Source organism: Giraffa tippelskirchi, chromosome 2, assembly GCF_054371585.1.
Source record: "Giraffa tippelskirchi isolate mGirTip1 chromosome 2, T2T-mGirTip1v1.2.pri, whole genome shotgun sequence".
In the NCBI taxonomy this organism is placed as follows: domain Eukaryota; kingdom Metazoa; phylum Chordata; class Mammalia; order Artiodactyla; family Giraffidae; genus Giraffa; species Giraffa tippelskirchi.
This window is the reverse complement of record NC_137276.1, coordinates 169,267,528-169,289,530: the sequence shown is the minus strand read 5'-3', so window position 1 is coordinate 169,289,530 and position 22,003 is coordinate 169,267,528. Positions and strand designations below refer to the sequence as shown.

At 38.4% G+C, this 22,003-nt stretch overlaps 2 protein-coding genes across 4 annotated transcripts in view; both read left to right on the top strand.

The window, feature by feature from the left end:
- GTF2E1 (general transcription factor IIE subunit 1) overlaps positions 1-19,322 on the top strand; it is a 156,533-nt gene extending 137,211 nt beyond the window's left edge. For both annotated transcript variants that reach the window (XM_081571863.1, XM_081571864.1), the window contains exon 6: positions 19,232-19,322. In XM_081571863.1, coding sequence (XP_081427989.1) covers positions 19,232-19,259 — 28 coding nt within the window. In that variant the 3' untranslated portion in view covers positions 19,260-19,322. The remainder of the gene's footprint in view (positions 1-19,231) is intronic.
- The window catches only part of STXBP5L (syntaxin binding protein 5L), a 379,816-nt gene continuing 377,060 nt past the window's right edge, over positions 19,248-22,003 (top strand). The window contains exon 1 of one of the 2 annotated variants that reach the window (XM_081571857.1): positions 19,248-19,322. In XM_081571857.1, the coding sequence (XP_081427983.1) occupies positions 19,296-19,322 (27 nt within the window). In that variant the 5' untranslated portion in view covers positions 19,248-19,295. The remainder of the gene's footprint in view (positions 19,323-22,003) is intronic. The other variant, XM_081571856.1, reaches the window with a different exon arrangement.

The window sequence follows — 22,003 nt, the reverse complement described above, 5'->3', positions numbered from 1 at the left end:
TAGGCATAGAGAGATTTCTGACTTGCCCTGGACCACACAATGGAGCTGGTGTGGAGCTAGTGTAGAAACCTGTGTAGATGGTTCCAGAGACAGTGCTCTTAGCCATTTTGCTCTACTACCTCATGTGGTTTTGTCCTTTAGTCTATTGATATGGTGCATTATACACTGATTTTCATATGTCAAACTACCTATGCATTCCTGGGATAGATCCCATTTAGTTGTGATGTATGATTCTGCTGTCTGGTATTTTGTTGAAGAATTTTGCTTCTGTATTTGTAAGGGATATTAGTCTCTATTTTTCTTTCTTGAGATTTTTTTTTTTTTTTTGGTCTCCTTTTGATATTACTGGCCTCATAGAATCAGTTGGGAGATATTTCCCCCTGTTCTATTATTTGGGAGAATTTATGAAGTGTTGGAAAGCTGGGCTTATCTTTTGGGAAATTTGTCAATTATTAATTCAATTTCTTTACTTGTTAAAGGTCTGTTCAGATTTTCTTGGGGCTTCCCTGGTGGCTCAGATGGTCTTTCTTTCTTTCAGATTTTCTACTTCTTAAATCAATTTTGGTAGCTCATGTCTTTGTAGGTATTTGTCCATTTGTATCTGTAATATGTATTTTACTGGCATACAATTGTTCATAGTGTTCCCTTATAATCCTTTTTATTTCTGTAAAGTCAGTAGGAATGCTCCCTCTTTTATTCCTGATTTTAGAAATGTAGATATTTTCTCTTTATTCTTGATAAATTTTACTAAAAACTTGTCAATTTGTTGAATTTTTCAAAGAATCAACTTTTGATTTTATTGATTTTATGTATTGTTTTCCTATTATACATTTCACTTATTTCTTCTCTGATATTATTTCTTCCTTCTACTTGCTCTAGATTGAGTTTTTTAGATTCTTAAGATAGAAGTTTAGGTTATTGATTTTTGATCTTTTATCTTTCCCCCCTGCTTTATTAAGGTATAACTGACAAATAATTGTATTATACTTAAAGTGTACAATGTGATGATTTGATATAAGTGCGTATACAATGTCACATAATTCACCCTATAAGGTTAGTTAACACATTCATCACCTCACGTGCTTAATTTTTTCGGTGAGAACACTGGATTTCTACTCTCTTAGCAAATTTCAGTTATATAATGCAGTATTAATTGTAATCACTATGTTATGTATTAGATTCTCAGAACTTGGTCATCTTATAGATTAAAATTTGTACCCCTTTACCATCTTTCCCCATTTCTCTGACCCCAAGCCCCTGGCAACATTCACTTTACTCTCTGTTTCTATGAGTTAAATGTTTTGTGTTGTTTTTTTTTAAGACTCTGCATATTATGATACCATGCAGTATTTATCTTTGTCTGTCAAACTCATTTATTAACCCTCCAGGTTAATTCATGTTATTGCAAATGGCAGTATTTTCTTTTTTGGGTCTGAATAAAATTCCATTGTGTGTGTATATATATACATATATTCACCACATTTTTGTTTTAATCCATTCATCCATTGATGGGCACATAGGTTGTTTCCATACCTTGACTCTAGAGAATAATGCTGCAGTGAACAGAGAGTGCAGATATTTCTTCTATATCCTATTTTCATTTCCTTTGAATATATACCCAGAAGTGGGGTTGGTGAATCATATGGTAGTTCTATTTTTAACTTTGTGAAGAACCACCATACTGAATTTCCAGGTTTTCTAACACCATTTATTGAAGAGATTATTCTCTTACCATTGTATGTGCTTGACATCTTTGTTGAAAACTGATACCATATATGCAAGGGTTTATTTATGAGCTCCCCATTCTGTTCTGTTAGTCTATGTGTCTGTTTCTATGCCAATACCATACTATTTTGATTACTATGGCTTTATAATGTAGTTTGAAATCAGGAATTGGCTATTTGGAGCTTTTTGTGATTCCATATGAATTTTAGAGTCCAAGAAGCCTGACCTTCAGGCAATGTCTAGGAAAGTCAGGACATTAGACAAGCACTTTAGGCTGTATCAGATAAACTGGGAACATTGTTTTCTTTGCTACTAACTCCTGAACCAGAGGGAATAGTTTCTGGGAATGCTTATGAACCAAATAGAATCACCTCTTTGTTTTGTGTGGTTCTGGGGAACTTGTGAATGCTGAGCCCTGATAGCTGTCAGAGCTAAGTGGTTTGAGAACCATTCCCTTGGGTGGCCATTGTAAAAGTTAAGGTCCTAGATGTGTGGACTAGATTCTCTCAGGGAGGAGCTGGAGGTTTGGTTTGCTACTGGAGTGAGCCAGGGGGTTACAGCAGGAGCATGCCCATTCAGGCTCCTGGAAGGATTCTAGTCAGCTTCCATAGGCAGGCTGGTTAGAAGCCAGGACTTCAAGCAGCATCTGGTGAAATATGCAGTCAGATCCCTTCCAGGAAAAAATTGGGAGATAGGCGTTTTTACTTTGTGCCTGTTTGAAAACTCCTTTTAAAAAAATTAATATAACTCTGTGGGACTTGTGAATACCAAGCATTGTTGGCAATCAGAGCTAGGTGACTTAAAGGCCCATTTCTCAGATGGCACTCAAAATTTGAGGTGCTAGATATGGACACGCTTTTTCCAGGTAGAAGCTGGAAACTTGGTTGTGTCGTTGGAATATGCAAGAGGGAGAATGTGGGTAAGTGTTTACTAGCCCACCAATTCTTTTGGGTGCCTGGGAGGATTCCAGTCATTGCCTAGACACGTACTGATTAAAAGTTAGCCTCTCAGGCACCAGTTACTAAGGTTCACAGTAAACCCCTTCTGGGGAGCAAACTGGGAGATGGACAATTTTGCCTGCTCCTTCTGTACTGAGGCTGCACATATAGCTGCAGGGAGAGCTCACATTCCTGAAGAAAAACTGCTTCTTTTGGAATTTCCTGGTGGTCCAGTGGTTGGGACTCTGTGGGTTCCCTGCCAAGGACCCAGGTTCAGTCCCTGGTGTAGGAATTACAATCCTGCAAACCATGTGGCATAGCCCCAAACAAAACAAAAATCCCAGCTTCTTTATTTGCTAAAGTCCTATGGGATTCATGGATGAATGCAAGCCAGATTGGTTATTAGAGCTAGGTGATTTGGGGATCTGTCCCCAGGTGCTGCTAGAACCTGCCTGCTGTTACAGGAGACATAAGAGACAAGGGTTTGAGCCCTAGGTCCTAGGTCTGAAAGATCCCATGGCGGAGGAAATGGCAGCCCACTCTGGTATTCTTGCCTGAGAAATCCCATGGACAGAGGAGCCTGGCAGGCTACAGTCCATGGAGTCACAAAGAGTCAGACACACCTGAGGCAACTTAGCATGCACTTTGAAAGTAGTTGCTAGTTGGAGACAGAGGACACCCTTAGGTGGCAACTGTAAAAGTTGGGGTGCTAGATGAAGAAGCTTTGGGCAAGTTTCTTCCAGGAAGGTCCTGGTGACTTGGTTTTTACAGTTGGAGTGAGCCAGAGAGAGAAGGTGGGGAAGTGCCCACTGGCTCTTTTGGGCTCTAGGCAGGGTCTGTCAATACATAGATGTAGGCTTATTAGAAGCTGGACCCTCAGGTAGCAGCTGGTAATCAGATAGAAGAAGAAAAGAGTTATAATTTTAAAATACATTTATAATGTCTTTTATAATTACCTAGGTAATTAACTTTACTGGTTCTCTTTTTTTTAAATGTGGATTTGAATTATTGTCTCATATCCTTGATTTTAGCCAGAAGGTCTCCTTTTAGTATTTCTTTTAAGGCAGATCTGTTAATGATACATTTTCTCTGTTTTTGTTTATGTGGGACTGTCTTAATTTCACTGTTTTTGAAAGAAAATTTTGCTAGGTGTAGAATTCTTGGTTGACTGTGACTTTCTTTTACTACTTAGATTATATCAGCTTGGTGTCTTCTGGCCTCCATGGTTTCTGATAAGAAATTAGCTGTTAATTTTATTACAGCTCCCTTGTACATAATAAATTGCTTGTCTTACTGATTTTAAGATTCATTGTCTTTGGCTTCCAACATTTTTATTACAATGTATTTCAGTATGGATCTCTTTAAGTTTATCCTTTTTGGAAATTTTTGAGTGTTGATTATGGATGTGCAGATTAATGTTTTTCATCAAATTTGGGAAATTTCTGACAACTATTTCTTCAAATATTGTTTCTGACCTTCTCTTTCTCTCTCACTCCCTCTTTCCCACTCCGCCTCTACAGCCCTCCCTCCTCCTTGGAACTCCTGTTATGCCTATGTTGATATTTTTGATGTTCCTATGTTGATATTTTTGATGTTGATATTTTTGACAGGCTTCTGACACTTAACTTCTACTTCTAGAAGCATGTATATATTCTGTTTTCTCTGCAAACTGGATAATCTTGACCTATCTTCAAGTTCATTGATTTTTTTTCTTCTGCCATCTCAAATTAGCTGTTGAGCCATAGTACTAAATCTTTAATTTCAGTATAGTACTTTTCAACTCTAGAATTTATATTTGCTTTTGAAAAAAATTATAATTTCTATCTCTTGATATTTCCTATTTTGTAATACATTCTTATTTTCCTTTAGTTCTTTGAACATACTTATAATAGCTTATATAAAGTCTTTGTTTAGAAAGTCTAGTGTTTGGGACAGTTTCTATAGATTGCTTTTTCTTGTTTCTTTGCATTTATCTTAATTTTTTATTCATAACTAGGCATTTAAAATAATATAATGTGTTAATTTTGGCCATTGATTGCCCCTCTTTCCCAGGGTTTGTTGTTTTCCTCCTTATTATTGTTATTGCTTCTTGTTTGTTTGGTAACTTTTGGCAGTCACAAACTGGCACTTGCCATGGATGCTTGCCATCTACCTCTACAAGGATTAAATCATGTGCCGCTATAGTTGCTGATCCTCAACACCCCCTGACGGAGTTCAGTATAGAGAACAGAAATGAAGTACTCTGTGCTTTGGGAACCTGGCAGGAGAAGTCTTTAGATAGTTAGATATCCTCAGGAACTGATTTTATGAGGCCAATTCTTATATCTCCTCATTTCTAGAAAAGCACTAAAATCCTTCAGGGTGATGATTGTTTCTCTTGACTAGCAGAAACTTCATGAGACCAGCAGAAGCTTTCTACAAAAAATATGTCCTTGGTTGCATGTATTCCTGCTTTGCCAGAATCACATATATACTGTCTTTTCCCATTACCTCTTTGAAACAGTTTCTCAGAACTATCTGAAGTGCTGTCTCCTGAGCTGCAGTCCTCATATTGCCCTGAATAAAATATAACTCACAATCTCATGTTGTGCATTTTTTTTTAAGTTGACACTTTTCTAAACTAATTCTGTAAATTCTACATTATTTACTATGTTCCATCATTAAAGTCTCTGCTTTGTTATCTTAGTGGTCATCTAATGATTACACAGTGATTTTCCTAAATGCTTTGAATTAATGTATCTCCTAGCCTTTGCAAATGAGCTATGTGTGTGTATTGGGGCATACCTTCAACTCCCTGGCAGTTCACAACTCTGCTTTATCCCTCACTTCCTATTTATGTAGAACCTCAATGTCAGCCAGAATCAAGATACTAGAATCTTCTCAGGCCTTTCCTGGGCATGTACAGAGCCTTGCACATGTGTGTAGCTTTCTAGATTTTTAAGAATATGTTGCAGCTTTTAAAAGCCCCCTAAGGATATCTTATTCCCCAGCTTTTCTTCTTAGGTTTTTTGACAACCTCTTATTTGTTTCAGTAATTATCTTCCCTCCAGAAAGTTGTTTCATTAAACAATTACCATGAATTATTTTTGACAGATGCCCCAGGGAAAAGGCTATATATACTGAATGGGCTCTGGGCCAGATCAGATAAAGACCTGTGAGTTGGGGGTTCCAGGGAGATATCAAACAAGTAATACAGTGATAATTCTCTCATATAGGAGTATTCCAAATCAATTTTTAATTTTTTGCCATTGGCCATTAGGCTGATTTTCACAGCTATTGTGTTCACAAGGCTGTTAATATTCAAGTCTACTGAGGAACTGGGAAGAGGGAGTTGGGAATAGGGCAACTTAAAACTCACCATCCTTACCAAGATTTGTCCACTTTTCTTAAATAAATGCTTCTCACATTGTAGTTAATTTCCAGAGTTCTGAAAAAGTTGATTTCAAATATTCTTTTTGCTAGTGTTCTGTTTGCTGTTATGGAGGAATGGAATTTTACCCTATCATTCCTTACTCCACCATTCCAAAAGTGCTTCTCTTGAATATGTAAATTTGAATTATTTATTAGCACAAGACAAGATTGCAAAAATAACAGCATGTAATCTAGAATCAGATTTGTTTGGTTCTGCTAATTTCTAGCTGTGATAACTTTTGCCTCACTTTCCTCTTCTATGAAGGGAGCACGTGTGTGTGTGCTAAGTCTCTTCAGTCGTGTCCAACTCTGTGCAACTTTTATGGACTGTAGCCCACCAGGCTCTTCTGTCCATGGAATTCTCTGGGCAAGAATACTGTAGTGGGTTGCCATGCCTTCTTCCAGGGGATGTTCCCAACCCAGGGATCAAACTCATGTCTCTTATGTTTCCTGCATTGGCAGGCAGGTTCTTTACCACTAGTGCTGCCTGGAAAGCCCAGGAGGGAGTATATCAATAGTAACTGTCTTATAGAGTTGTTGAGGTATTACAAGAATTAATTGCAAGTAAAGCATGTAGAATAGAGGTTGGCTGACTATGGCTTATAGACCGATCTTGTACACAATTTTGTTTTTCAAGGCCCATAAACTAAGAATAATTTTTAAAAAAATTTTAAATGGTTTTAAAATCAAAAGAATATTTCCTGACACATGAACATATGAAATTCAAATTTCAGTGTCCATAAATAAAGTTTTACTGATACACAGCCATGTGAATTTGTTTGAATATTGTCAACGGCAGCTTTGGCACTAAAACAGTAGGGTTAAGTAGTTTTGACCAAGACTGTATGACCTACATAGTTTCAAATACTTAGTATCTAGCTATTTGGGGGAAAGGTTTGCTGAACTCTAATACATTGCATTAAAAGACACAAAAGAACTCAATAATTGTTAGCTATAGTTTTTGACTAGATGGCTCATAGTCACTTCTTTGCTCTTTTTTTTAAAGGTTTATTTCACATAGTCCACACAGTTCTCAACTCTGTTTCACTAGGTCACATTGTACTCACCATGGCCTCCCAATCTCAGCATGGTCTGGCTCCTATCTCCCTCTCTGCGCTCACCTTTCCCTCTTCCTCACTCTGATCTAGTTGCCCTGGCCGTCTGTCAGTTCTGGGAGTGTGCCGAGCAACTTCCTTCCTCAGGGGCTTTGCATTTGGTTTTCTCTATTTCCCTGAATCTTCACAAATCTGGATCTGTATCATTTTTCATATCTCAGTTAAAAAAAAAAATCACACCTTAGCAAGCCCTTCCCATACCCTAGATTAGGGTCCCTTCTTCTTCTATTCCTTATCCAAATGTTCTATTTACTTCCTTCATGGCAATAATACTACTGTCATTATCTAATTTATTTATTCGTTTTAACTGCTTTTTGTCTGCTTCCCCACTAGAACAGTAGCTCCTCAAGAATAGGGACTTTATGTTTCTTATTCCTTATTATAGCATGGTAGTACCCTCACAAAATGTTTGTTGAATGAATGAATAATATTTTAGCTTCAACTGCCACGATTGAGGATAGTCATTGTCTTCTTTTTCTTATATTCACATGCCAAGGAAAATGATTGCCCTACTTATCTTGTTGCTCAAGAGTATCTCATAGTCTCTGGCTGAGCTGTTGTTTGGCTGACTTAGGACAGATACTCTTCCCTAATCAACTTTGGCCAGGAACTGGAAGTGAAGTGGAGTCACAAGGGGTAAAACTTGGTTCTCTAGGGTTTGTCCTTTCAGCGGGAGCTGTGGACATAGAGGAAAAAGTAGGATGGCATCAGAAAACAACTTTGTACTTTTTCTTCACTGCCTGTGTTTTTTGCAATAACATTTCCTCTACTCCCAGATGAAATCTTGGGCAGACTGAATAGCTTACATGCCCACAATCAGATCATAAAGTCTTGTCTCCTCTGGTCATATGACTTTCTAAAACAGTCTTAGCTCAGTAATTAATATGCCTAGTCCAGTGTAATAGTAGCAATTCTGAATTTCATTTAAGGTTACATCATCTTCTTTCCCCTAACTTGGACCTGCTTCAGTTGGAAGCTTGCTGGTCAGGTGGGTGTGAGTTATTTCCTTTAGTTCTGCTCCACTCACTAGGCTTGCTCTGGCTCCTTTAATAGTGAAATATGGGGAGACAGGAGGACAGTGGGATGGCAGAATTCTGACCAGCACCACTGTAGTGATCTTAATTTCCTCTGGCTGGGGCACAGATGCAAACAAACTGTGTTTGTATGCTAAGTTGCTTCATTCGTGTCCAACTCTTTGTGACCCCATGGACTGTAACTCACCAGACTTCTCTCTCCATGGGATTCTCCAGGCAAGAATAATGGAGTGGGTTGCCATTTCCTCCTACAGGGGATCTTCCCTATCCAGGGATTGCACCTGCGTCTCTTAAGTCTCCTGTATTGGCAGATGGGTTCTTTACCCTTAGCGCCACCTGAGAAGCCCAGGTAAACTGCAGTGGTGCTTTTGTGGCCTCCTCAGTGATCCCCCTGGTGGATACTCAACTGTAGCCCCTTCTCCTGGCTGCTGATAACCTCTTTGGGTACCTCTCTGCAACTTCTACACCTATTGATACTTGTGAGCCTCTTTCTGCTGAAGGTTGTCCTGTCGCTCACAGCAAACCCTCCTGGGCACTGTTCTAACCAGTTCCAGGCCAGTGGCCTCTTTCCTGTGTTGTCCGTAACTGACTCATAACAAACAAGCACTTTGGCTCTGCTGTCAGTGGGGATGTAGCTACCCACCAGCTGCAGTGCTCTATTCTATTGCCTCAGGGTGCTTCCGGCAGTGTCTGACCCTTTAGATATCTCAAGGTTGATCTGGAGATGCATTCTGAACTTTGGTGTTCTCCTGACTCTCCTCTCAATGGGCTTGAGGTGGGATGCAGGGCTCCATGTTGCTGCGAGGTAGGCATGATGGGGAACGAGAATGCTACCACACTTCCACAACTCACTCTAGAAGAAATCTTTTTCTCAGTTTCTAAAAACTCTCTCAGCATCCCCAGCCTTATTTTCCTAGGCAGAGAAGGGTTGATCAACTAATGGTTACAAAACAGCAAGCCCTGCTTAGGGGATCTAGCACCTCACATTGGAATGGGAGTGGTTGGCATTCATTATCCTAGGGGCTTTGGCCAAAAGCAGAGTCTTACTATCTTGTTACACATATCTGGTACCTTCTGAAAAATTACATGTTTCATGCATGAAACATTTACTTAACTTGTATGTCTGTGTATCATTTTGTGTATGTATGTGTGATAGTTTTATTAATTCTAAAGATTGCACCATATGCTTTTCAATCTGTTCTGGAGGATTTGCAAAGGTCTCTGGCCAAAAAGTTTTACCTCATTTAGGAACTAACTTAGACTGTTGAGTCAATATTAAAAAATCATGAGCAAAAATTAAATATTTTAAAAATAGTTTCAGGTGTGTTAGGTGGGGTGGTAGAGTTTTATTGCATGGCAGATTCTCCTTGTATCCCTTGAGGCATCATTTTTGTAACACAGCTTTAAAGGCAGCAGAAGGTAGTTCTGCGTTTATTACTTATGTGTTGGTGGAGTGAGAAAGAACAATTTCTAATTTCTGCCAGTAAAATTCTTTTCTGTTCCTGTCTGTTGAGCTTGTTCTGGCAGTAATCATATTCTCCCTCCCCTTTTCTCCCTCTAGCCTTAGCAGAGATACATTTGTGCTCATGCTGGATTGATGTAGGAAGAGAGGAAAAACTCTTCTTTATTTGGAACCATTAATTTCTTCTTAAATTCAGAAATTAGGATTGAGTAGCCTACACATCTAATTGTTCTCTCTGCTACAAAGTGGAGGGAGCTTATGAAGACAGATGAAGAGTTAAATGCTTTGTGGCATCTTATTAGTAGCCTGTATCTCTTTAGCTCTTACTAATTATTTTCTCTCCACTCCCATGTCTATTCATTGGGCTTACTCTTTTTTTTAGGACTTTATTTTTTTGAGTGTGGGTGACATTGTGCCTGAATCAGAGTTGGTACTCAATATATGTTAACAAATGGATGACTGATTTTCTGTCTCCCTATAGGGATACCATGGGTACTATGGAATTTAAGAGACCTCATGTTAGGGCTGCTTGATTAAAGAGCTGTCCAGGTACAGAGCACTGAAGCCAAGTGGCCGTGATGTTGCAGGCATGTTACAAAGTGGAAGTCCCTGTTCCAGGTGATGCTAACTGCCCTTGAACTGAAGCAAGAATACTTCATGATCTCAAGGTTGATCTTAACTGGCTAGGATACTAATAATGGTGGGGTGGTTGGTGGTTTAGGTGCCAAGTCCTGTCTGACTCTTGCAATCATGGACTGTAGCCTGCCAGGCTCCTCTGTCCATGGGATTCTCCAGGCAAGAATACCGGTAGGCTCCTACAAACTCTGGCTTAAAAAAGTATCTGTGGGTCATATTTTATATCACTGTCAGCTGATGGCTGAATGATCAATTAATATATCTCTTAGGAATTCAACCTACCAACAAAACTGTTAATATTAAGCCCTCTTTTGTAGTTAGTAAGGAGTTTTGTGGAAGATGACTCAGGAGCCCTGGGGCATCCTCGCACTGAGGCCTGACCACCTTACCATGGAGATGCACTCTCTAATCAGATAGGAGTGCTGCTGTGGTTCACCATGCATGCCCCTCTCCTTTGAAAGCTCCTTGTCTACCTTGTATTTTTTTTTTTTAATTTATTTATTTTAGTTGGGGACTAATTACTTTACAATATTGTAATAGTTTTTGCCATACATTGACATGAATCAGCCATGGGTTTACATGTGTTCCCCTTCCTGGACCCCCCACCCACCACCCTCCCCATCCCATCCCTCTGGGTCATCCCATTGCCCCGGCCCTGAGCCCTTGTCTCATGCATCGAACATGGAATGGTGTTCTGTTTCACATATGATAATATACACGTTTCAATGCTATTCTCCCAGAACGTCCCACCCTCACCTTCTCCCTCAGAGTCCATAAAATTGTTCTATGCATCTGTGTCTCTTATTCTGTCTCGCATATAGGGTTATCATTACCATCTTTCAAATTCCATATATATACATTAGTATACTGTATTGTTGTTTTTCTTTCTGGCTTACTTCACTCTGTATAATGGGCTCCAGTTTCATCCATCTCAGTAGAACCGATTCAAATGTATTTTTTTTTAATGGCTGAGTAATATTCCATTGTGTATATGTACCACAGCTTCCTTATCCATTCGTCTGCTGATGGACATCTAGGTTGCTTCCATGTCCTGGCTATTGTAAACAGTGCTGCGATGAACATTGGGGTACACGTGTCTCTTTCAATTCTGGTTTCCTTGGTGTATATGCCCAGCAGTGGGATTGCTGGGTCATATGGCAGTTCTATTCCCAGTTTTTTAAGGAATCTCCACACTGTTCTCCATAGTGGCTGTACTAGTTTGCATTCCCACCAACAGTGTAAGAGGGTTCCCTTTTCTCCACACCCTCTCCAGCATTTATTGCTTGTAGACTTTTGGATAGCAGCCATTCTGACTGGTGTGAAATGATACCTCATTGTGGTTTTGATTTGCATTTCTCTAATAATGAGTGATGTTGAGCATCTTTTCATGTGTTTGTTAGCCATCTGTATGTCTTCTTTGGAGAAATGTCTGTTTAGTTCTTTGGCCCATTTTTTGATTGGGTCGTTTATTTTTCGGGAATTCAGCTGCAGAAGTTGCTTGTATATTTTTGAGATTAATTGTTTGTCTGTTGCTTCATTTGCTATTATTTTCTCCCATTCTGAAGGCTGTCTTTTCACCTTGCTTATAGTTTCCTTTGTTGTGCAAAAGCTTTTAAGTTTAATTAGGTCCCATTTGTTTATTTTTGCTTTAATTTCCAATATTCTGGGAGGTGGGTCATGGAGGATCCTGCTGTGATTTATGTCGGAGAGTGTTTTGCCTATGTTTTCCTCTAGGAGTTTTATAGTTTCTGGTCTTACGTTTAGATCTTTAATCCATTTTGAGTTTATTTTTGTGTAAGGTGTTAGGAAGTGTTCTAGTTTCATTCTTTTACAAGTGGTTGACCAGTTTTCCCAGCACCACTTGTTGAAGAGATTGTCTTTTCTCCATTGTATATTCTTGCCTCCTTTGTCGAAGATAAGGTGTCCATAAGTGCGTGGGTTTATCTCTGGGCTTTCTATTTTGTTCCATTGATCTATATTTCTATCTTTGTGCCAGTACCATACTGTCTTGATGACTGTGGCTTTGTAGTAGAGCCTGAAGTCAGGCAGATTGATTCCTCCAGTTCCATTCTTCTTCCTCAAGATTGCTTTGGCTATTCGAGGTTTCTTATATTTCCATACAAATTGTGAGATGATTTGTTCTGGTTCTGTGAAAAATACCATTGGTAGCTTGATAGGGATTGCATTGAATCTATAGATTGCTTTGGGTAGTATACTCATTTTCACTATTTTAATTCTTCCAATCCATGAACACGGTATATTTCTCCATCTGTTTGTGTCCTCTTTGATTTCTTTCATCAGTGTTTTATAGTTTTCTATATATAAGTCTTTTGTTTCTTTAGGTAGATATATTCCTAAGTATTTTATTCTTTTTGTTGCAATGGTGAATGGTATTGTTTCCTTAATTTCTCTTTCTGTTTTCTCATTATTGGAGTATAGGAATACCTTGTATTTTAAATCTGCATGTTCTTAACTGGAGTAAAAGCTGCCATTTGTTGATTTCATACTATATTTCATTCATATTTAATTTTTTGACATTCTATCCTATCTCGAGTTATGCTTTCTTTTCACTATTCACCAAGGGAGTTCATCTATTCCAATGGCTTCAACTATCATAATCATACTTAATCTGGATATGTCCACATCACCAGGTCCATACACCAAAAGCTCAAACAACGTTTCCCAATGGATGACTTGCCATCACCACTTTAATTCAATATTTTGGAAACCCTTTCTCTTTTTCTCTCCCATTATCTTTCTCTGTGTATGACACCATCATCTTTGCTATCACCCAGACTTAAAACTTGCAGTCATCCTTTACTCATCCTTCTCCTCCTTTCATGTATATATTAATATATGTGTATGTGTATATGTATATATGAAAGACTCACGAAGTCGTACAGATTTTCACCCTTCTAGTCCCTCTACCACGATGCTACTTCACATCTCCTCACCTCACATCTGAATTATTGCAACTCACTTTTGGGGACTTTTCCAATTCCAGGCACTTTGCTCTTTGATGCATATTACTAACTCCTCTGGCCAATCTTTACACACCCTTTTCTCATGTTACTCTGGTTGTCAGTGACCCACTGTCACTGTTTATGTTTACATCCGTATTCTGACCCTATTTATCTAATTCTATCCATGCCACCTTCTTCCTTTTTCCAATATGTAGTTTCTGCCTTAGTCAAGCCCAAGGTCTTCTATAACCTTCATCTCCAGGTCTCTGGGTATAAGTTTCCCTTCATCTAGAATTTTCTCCCTTCCCCTTTTTGGATAAAAAATCCATGGCTCAAAGAAGTTGAATTATTCTCCTGAGGTTGTACTGCAAGTGATTGGGCTGGATTTAAATCTGTTCTTCTGATTCTTAAGACATACTTTCTTTCAGCCACACTGCTTGTTTCAGAATCAGATTAATATAGGATGGAACCATAAATGGAAACTCAAATTGCATTTGTGTAGCACCTGCCTGACAATAAAATGCAGGAAAACATTAGTCTCTGAAGACTCTCTTCCTTATATTGATCCTTAGTCATGGCAAATGAAGACATTTTAACACATCTGGCCAAATTAATCTGTAAAATATGGAGTAATTTTTATGGCTTTTCAATCTATAATCCTTAAAGAAATTTAAAATTCAATAAAATGACAGTGGGATGCCCACAATTTGTTTTAAAGTTACAAAAATTCTTCATTCAAATTCAATTATAGGGGCATTGCTCCTAGTTGTCCTAGGTTTGTACTTTAAGCTGCACCCAAAGTTCCAGCACTGGTTTTTTTAGGATTCTAAAAAGGGATCAGATAGCATATGTTCAAGCTGAGCAAGCTACTAGGATGCCAATAGTATGTTTCTGTTAACTTTTAATTGTGGATTTCCTATGCAAATGGGACTTCTCAGGGTCCTGGCTAGTATTGCTTTTAAATGAGGACATGACCTTTATTTCAAACAGATATCAAAGATTACTAAACTGTTAGTCAAAGTCTTTCTTAGGTGTCCTTAGAATAGCAGAGATTTGGATTTGTTATCTGGCTGCTAACTTACTGAATAACCAAAAGATATCTTTCTTCATCTCTGTTTCCTTCTTTAGTGAAGAAAGATAACAACTGTCTCTTTACATTCTCCCAGGGGTATCAAAGATTAAGGATGTTGTGAACATTCTTTAGAGAGGTTATATTTTATTGCATAAAGATAGCATCATCATCTTTGATGATAGTTAAGTTTTATTACTTAACACAAGAGAGGACTCTACACGTGGACATCACCAGATGGTCAAACCAAAATCAGAGTGATTATATTCATTGCAGCCAAAGATGGAGAAGCTCTATACAGTCAGCAAAAACAAGACCGGGAGCTGACTGTGGCTCAGATCATGAACTCCTTATTGCCAAATTCAGACTTAAATTGAAGAAACTACGGAAAACACTAGACCATTCAGGTATGACCTAAATCAAATCCCTCAGGATTATACAGTGGAAGTGACAAATAGATTCAAGGGATTAGATCTGATAGAGTGCCTGAAGAACTGTGAACAGAGGTTTGTAACAATGTACAGGAGGCAGTGATCAAGACCATCCCCAAGAAAATGCAAAAAGGCAAAATGGTTGTCTGAGGAGGCCTTACAAATAGCTGTAAAAAGAAGAGACGCAAAAGGCAAAGGAGAAAAGGAAAGATATACCCATTTGAATGCAGAGTTCCAAAGAATAGCAAGGAGAGATAAGAAAGCCTTCCTCAGTGATCACTGCGAAGAAATAGAGGAAAGCAATAGAATGGGAAAGACTAGAGATCTCTTCAAGAAAATCAGAGATAGCAAGGGAACATTTCATGCAAAGATGGGCTCGATAAAGGACAGAAATGGTATGGACCTAACAGAAGCAGAAGAGATTAAGAGAGGGGGCAAGAATACACAGAAAAACTATACAAAAAAGATCTTTATGACCCATATAACCACGATGGTGTGATCACTCACCTAGAGCCAGATATCCTGGAATGCGAGGTCAAGTGGGCCTTCGGAAGCATCACTATGAACAAAGCTAGTGGAGGTGATGGAATTCCAGTTGAGCTATTTCAAATCCTAAAGATGATGCTGTGAAAGTGCTGCACTGAATAGCCAGGAAATTTGGAAAACTCAGCAGTAGCCACAGAACTGGAAAAGGTCAGTTTTCATTCCAGTCCCATAGAAAGGCAATGCCAAAGAATGCTAAAACTACTGCACAATTCCACTCATCTCACACACTAGCAAAGTAATGCTCAAAATTCTCCAAGCCAGGCTTCAATAGTACATGAACCATGAACTTCCAGATGTTCAAGCTGGATTTAGAAAAGGCAGAATAACCGGAGATCATATTGCCAACATCCGCTGGATCATCAAAAAAGCAACCGAGTTCCAGAAAATCATCTACTTCTGCTTTATTGACTGTGCCAAAGCCTTTGACTGTGTGGATCACAACAAACTGTGGAAAATTCTTAAAGAGATGGGAATACCAGACCACTTGACCTGCCCCCTGAGAAATCTGTATGCAGGTCAAGAAGCAGCAGTTAGAACTGGACATGGAACAACAGGCTGGTTCCAAATGGGGAAAGGAGTATGTCAAGGCTGTATGTTGTCACTCTGCTTATTTAACTTATATGCACAGTACATCATGAGAAACGCTGGACTGGATGAAGCACAGGCCGGAATCAAGATTGCTGGGAGAAATATCAATAACCTCAGATATGCAGATCATACCACCCTATGGCAGAAGCAAAGAAGAACTAAAGAGCCTCTTGATGAAAGTGAGAGAGGAAAGTGAAAAAGTTGGCTTAAAACTCAACATTCAGAAAACTAAGATCATGGCATCCGGTCCCATTCCTTCATGGCAAATAGATGGGAAACAGTGGAAACAATGACAGACTTTTTTTTCTTGGACTCCAAAATCACTGCAGATGGTGACTGCAGCCATGAAATTAAAAGACACTTGCTCCTTGGAAGAAAAGTTTTGACCAGCCTAGACAGCATATTAAAAAGCAGAGACATTACTTTGACAACAAAGGTCCATCTAGTCAAAGTTTTGATTTTTCCAGTGTCATGTATGGATGTGAGAGCTGGACTATAAAGAAAGCTGAGTGCCAAAGAATTGATGCTTTTGAATGTGGTGTTGGAGAAGACTCTTGAGAGTCCCTTGGACTGCAAGGAGATCCAACCAGACCATCCTAAAGGAAATCAGTCCTGAATATTCATTGGAAGGACTGATGTTGAAGCTGAAATTCCTATACTTTGGCCATCTTATGCAAAGAACTGACTCATCAGAAAAGACCATGATGCTGGGAATGATTGATGGTGAGAGGAGAAGGGAACGACAGAGGATGAGATGGTTGGGTGGCATCATTGACTCAATGGATATGAGTTTGAGTAAGCTCCGGGAGTTGGTGATGGACAGGGAAACCTGGCGTACTGCAGTCCATGGGGTCACAAAGGGTCAGACATGACTGAGTGACTGAACTGAACTGAGGTTTTATTGCAGGCACATACAGAGGGAAGTTTTTGTTGCTTATTTATTCAGCCTCATTACTTGCCATCACCACATTGATTTCAGTCTAAAAAAGCCAGGATTTCAGGAGCATAAACATCAAATTTGATTCAGACTATCAACAAGTAAATCTCAGATCCTTAGGGAGAATTAGAAACTAGACAGTTGTCAGAATCTGCCTCTGGAGTCATCCTCTTTTTTTTTTCTTAGATTTTGATGGTTCAGCTGCACAGGCCATTTGCTGATAGTAGCAGAAGCTATGTCAACCTTATCTGAGCTCTCCAAGCCATGATGAAATGCTAATAATTATCTGTGGTGAACATAGCAACTTTTCTCCACTACTTTCCCAATAAAAGAAAACCACACATTACATTACAAACCAGATACCATTGGCCACTAACTCTGTTATTAATTCAGTACCTACAATGTATAACACTTTCTTTGCCGTGATGGGGCTGGGAAGAAGGTTTAATGCTGAGGATTTACTATATGTCAGACACTGGTCCAGTTACTTGGGTTGCCTTAGTGACTAAACAGACATAATCTTGCTCTCCTCTTCTGTTGTAGTCTATAGGGGAGGAAGAGAGACAATGAACAACATGATAATAAATATATAATATGGTATATTAAAAGGTTATTTGTTGTTTAGTTGTTAAGTTGTGTCTGATTCTTTTGTGACTTCATGAACTATATCCACCAGGCTCCTCTGTCCATGGGCTTTTCCAGGCAAGAAGATCAGAGTGGGTTGCCATTTCCTTCTCTAGGCTGTAGTGTAATGGAAAACAGAGCACAATGAAAATGGACTATGGTATGGTGAAACATTGCAATTTTATTTAGAGTGATCAGGTGCGAATGAGAAAGTGCCTTATAAGCAAAGATGTGGCAATGTCCTGTTCAACACCCTTTCAAAGTTTTCTATTTTCCTGTATGATGAGAGGGCAAAGAATTAACAAAGTGCTAGGGCAAATACCACAGAGAAGGCTTACCTCTTCTTTGCTCTTTCTTTTCCATATAGCTGTGTGTATACTGGGTTAAATAAAAACATATTTTACTTTTTTATTTTTTAGAAAATTTAAAGTTTATCCATGTAGTTCACATTACATTTCTTTTGGTTAGCTCATATCTAGAACTTGAAATGGGGGTGGGGGTTGCTGTCAGAGTAAATATGAGTCTTGCCTTACTAGCTAAGTCATGTCTCATTTTGTTGAATGTCTTTCCTCTTGCATTCCTCAAAAGTAACCCCCCCCCACCAAGGCCTCTGCATCAAGGAATGCAACCCCAGGGTTCGCATTTCTAAAATTCAGGGTACTTTAGAGCTACAATTAAGACGTGGTAGGGGCAGAGAAGGAAAAGGAATAGAACATTGGTTCACAAGGGCATGTTTTAGAAACTATAAGACAGACTACTTTTATTTTAGTTGTTATGCTAATTAGGCTGAATTATTTCTATCTTTAATATTCATTATGAACTTGGTGACAGAAAATGTTAGCGGTCACAAGTAGTGAATGAGGGTAATGCTGATATGAAACAGCATTTCTTCAAACCATAACTAGTCATGGAGATCAAAACATTTTGGAAAGTCAAATTTAAAATTAGGAGAAGGGCTTATATAAAATACAGGTACCTCTTCGCTTGTTTATTTTGGAAAGTCAGGTATAGCCTGGGACCAATTCAGCATACAACTCTAAACAATTCACTTTCTAGAATCCTGAGTTCCCCTGAATCATGTTTTTGGATGTATTCTGAAGTCAGGGAGAATCTGAGAGGTTGTTCAGCTACTTTTCTTTAAGCAGGCAAAGAACTGAATCTTCCACTTTAGGAAGTTTTCTGTCCTCTTTATGATAATTCCCCAAGGATACCAATAAATATTTATTGAATGATTAGAGATTTTACTTTAGGAGTAAAATTTTACTTTAGTCTGCTTTAGGAGCCTGTTTCTGTATTTAATCCATCTGATGGTAAAGAAAGCTTTGCTGTATACAACCAAAAATAATATTCTTTATTCTAAGCCAATTTCTTTCTTTTCCTTTTTTCCCTATCCCTGGTGAACTACTGATGAGCACTAGTCTCTTAAAATTTTTCAAGTATGTAAGAAGTCTGGATGCAATTTATGTCTCCCTTTTTCCCTTTGCAAACTATTGTGTTAGCTGCAAAGCTCTACACAGTTGCACAGTATTATTTTCTACCTCGTTTTTATTATATATTTGTGTCTCTGTCTATAAATCAACTGCCTTGACTTTTCTTTATTGAATTTCATTTTATTGTTCTATTTTTTCATTTATCAAGGTCACTATCAATGTTTTTTTGCTTTCGCCTCATCTTACCAAATGGATGTATTTCTGAACCTGTAGTATCAGAATGCCATGAACCATGACATTCCTAAAATATATGTTCCAACAGGGAGTCAAGAGAAACCAGGTTCCACTGAAGATTATAGAAGAGAAAGAAGAAAGAATGTGAGATTATGAGGAAGTCAACCGCTGAAAATCAGGTAGGAGCCAATTACCATAGAACACCAGGGAAGAGGAAAAGACAGAACTTGATGAAAAGAAAATGATTCTTAGATATCTCAAGTTAAATTATATAATCTGAATCATCTCAAGAAATAAGCTATTTAGAAAGTCCCTGCCCATGCAATTTAGAACAATTCAGTTTGGGATATTTTATTCAGAGCACTTCTCCTTGAAAACAATGGAAAGTAAGTCTTGCTCAGATCCCAAAGGTTCTGATGATCTTTCTTTTTATACCAATATCACCATGGGTAAGTTGTTCAATCTGTGTTGTCTTTCTGGCACCCAATAAAACTCTGACTGAAAGGTATATAACTTATTACCACTGTTCTGAAGAATCATTGCTTCAATAAAGTGTAAAATACGTGAGACAATTGCTTACTAATAGATCAGTCATTTTGGATAAGAGAGATAGGCAATACTGCCTTTTGTGTCTATATGGGCCGAGGTGAATTTCTAGAAAAGTAGCTGACAATTCCAGGTGTCTAATATAATTGCAATTATCTAGTTTTTCCTCTATCTTCTCACTGGTCTGTAAGCTCATTGAGGGTAGTGACAGTGTCTTATTCACCTAGAGATCTCCAGATCACATTCAGGTTCAGGACAATAGATGTCCAATAAATAAGTAGTTAATCAGTGAATGAATGAACCTATAGATGTATGGATCAAGTAATCTGTCTATTCATGAAAAAAATAAATGGCAATATAAATATTTCAAACTAATTTATTTCCTCCAAAATCATTAGTAATAATCTATGTATAATTCAGTTCTATGCTGATGAAACATTAAAGTAATAAAGTCCTTTGATTTTATATAAAGTAATTTGGATGATAAAATAAACAATATTAATATATAAAAATTATATATACATTATATATATATGAATGAAAGTACATGGAAATGAAAATCAAGGTGATTATCAGTGAGTCCTAGGCTTAACCACAGAAGATGTCAAGTGAATCTTAAATCTGATTTTAATTGAATGCTGGTCATGAACTGATGGAGAGATGTTGAGAGCCACCCAGGCAAAGAGAAAAATCATTAAAAAATGAACAAAAATGGGAATGATTAAGAATTGAGCCAGTAGGTGGGGGAGGAATGGTAAGAATATCAATTTGATTCACACCGTGCAGAGATACTAAGAAATATTAATACATACACATCATCTCTCTGTTTATATTTGAGTCAATAGACAAGTAGAAGAAATTGGTTGTTCTTAAGCAAAAGAATAAGATAAAAAGGCTGTTTTGAGAGCTGTGCCAGGAAGAACTAGAGACCAGAGGAATAAAGTTCTGTCAGGAAGATATTATGATGATACAAAGGTGAAATGATTAGTGTTTGTCCAACAACGACAACTATGGGATAAGATAGGAAAGAAGAGATTTGAAAGACATTCAGTAAAACAAACCACAGAACTTTGTACCAGGATGGACATGGGGCAAAGAAAAGAAAGTAAATTTGAGATTGTAAGGGAAAACTGAAGATAAAGTGTCATCAATGATAATGGAGAATTTAGGAAGATACAAGGTTTTGAAGGTGCTAATTTCTGACCTGTTAAGTCTTACCGTCATTAAAATAGGTACCTCTGGAAGTAGCTGAAGATTTAGGACTAAAAAGAAGACAGGGCTAATGTTTGCATCTTCCTTCCTCTTGGCCTGATTGTTTCTCTGTTCTATTTGTTTGTTTTTGTATGTTTTATTTGCTGGCTTTGGACCAAATTGGAGACTGACATCTGCCTTTACAGGAAGTTTGTATGAACCTCTGAGCCTGAGCTGAGTACCTTCTCTGTGTTAGGAACAAAGCTGAGAGCTGTAGACACAAAGATGAAATGACGATCTCTTAGACATAGTCATCCAAACAAATAATTATAAAAATGCAATAATACCAGTGAAACCCAGGTTACTTAACTCATCCTTGCTTGAGGATAAAATTGAGGATACAAAATTTGTCATAAAACTATGTCCTTAGCTTTATCCCTATGCTCAGCAGAAAATCTGGCCTTTTCAAAAGCCTTTAAAATAGTTTAGGATTCCTTAGAATATCACACATTTGCCTTTACCTACCATGTGGCATCTCTTTTATACAGTAGGGTACACAGAAAGTTCTGGATCTAAACCCACCTCATCATTGTGTGCTCAGTTACTTCAGTTGCCCTGTGGACTGTAGCCCACCATGCTCCTCTATCCATGGGATTCTCCAGGCAAGAATACTGGAGTGGGTTGCCATGCCCTCCTCCAGATCTTCCCCACCCAGGGATCAAACCTCAGCATTGCAAGAATATAAAGTATGAAGTGAAGCATAGCAAGATAAAAGGCTGGACAAGCAGAGATAGTCAGATATCCATACTGGAGCCCTCTGACTTCTGTATGATTTTGTCATAGTTTGCTTGTATGAAATAGTACCTAGTCTTCATACGAATATTCCACAGGACTGTTGTTAGTTCAGAGGAACAAAGAAAAGCAAACAGATCTCTTTGTTCTGCATCTTTGGAATACTTTTGATGTGAGTTGGGTTGGCTTCCTCTGATGGAATGCTGCCATTTGCCTCTTTCAGTTCAGTTCAGTTCAGTCGCTCAGTCGTGTCCGACTCTTTGTGACCCCATGAATCGCAGCATGCCAGGCCTCCCTGACCATCACCAACTCCCGGAGTTTACCCAAACCC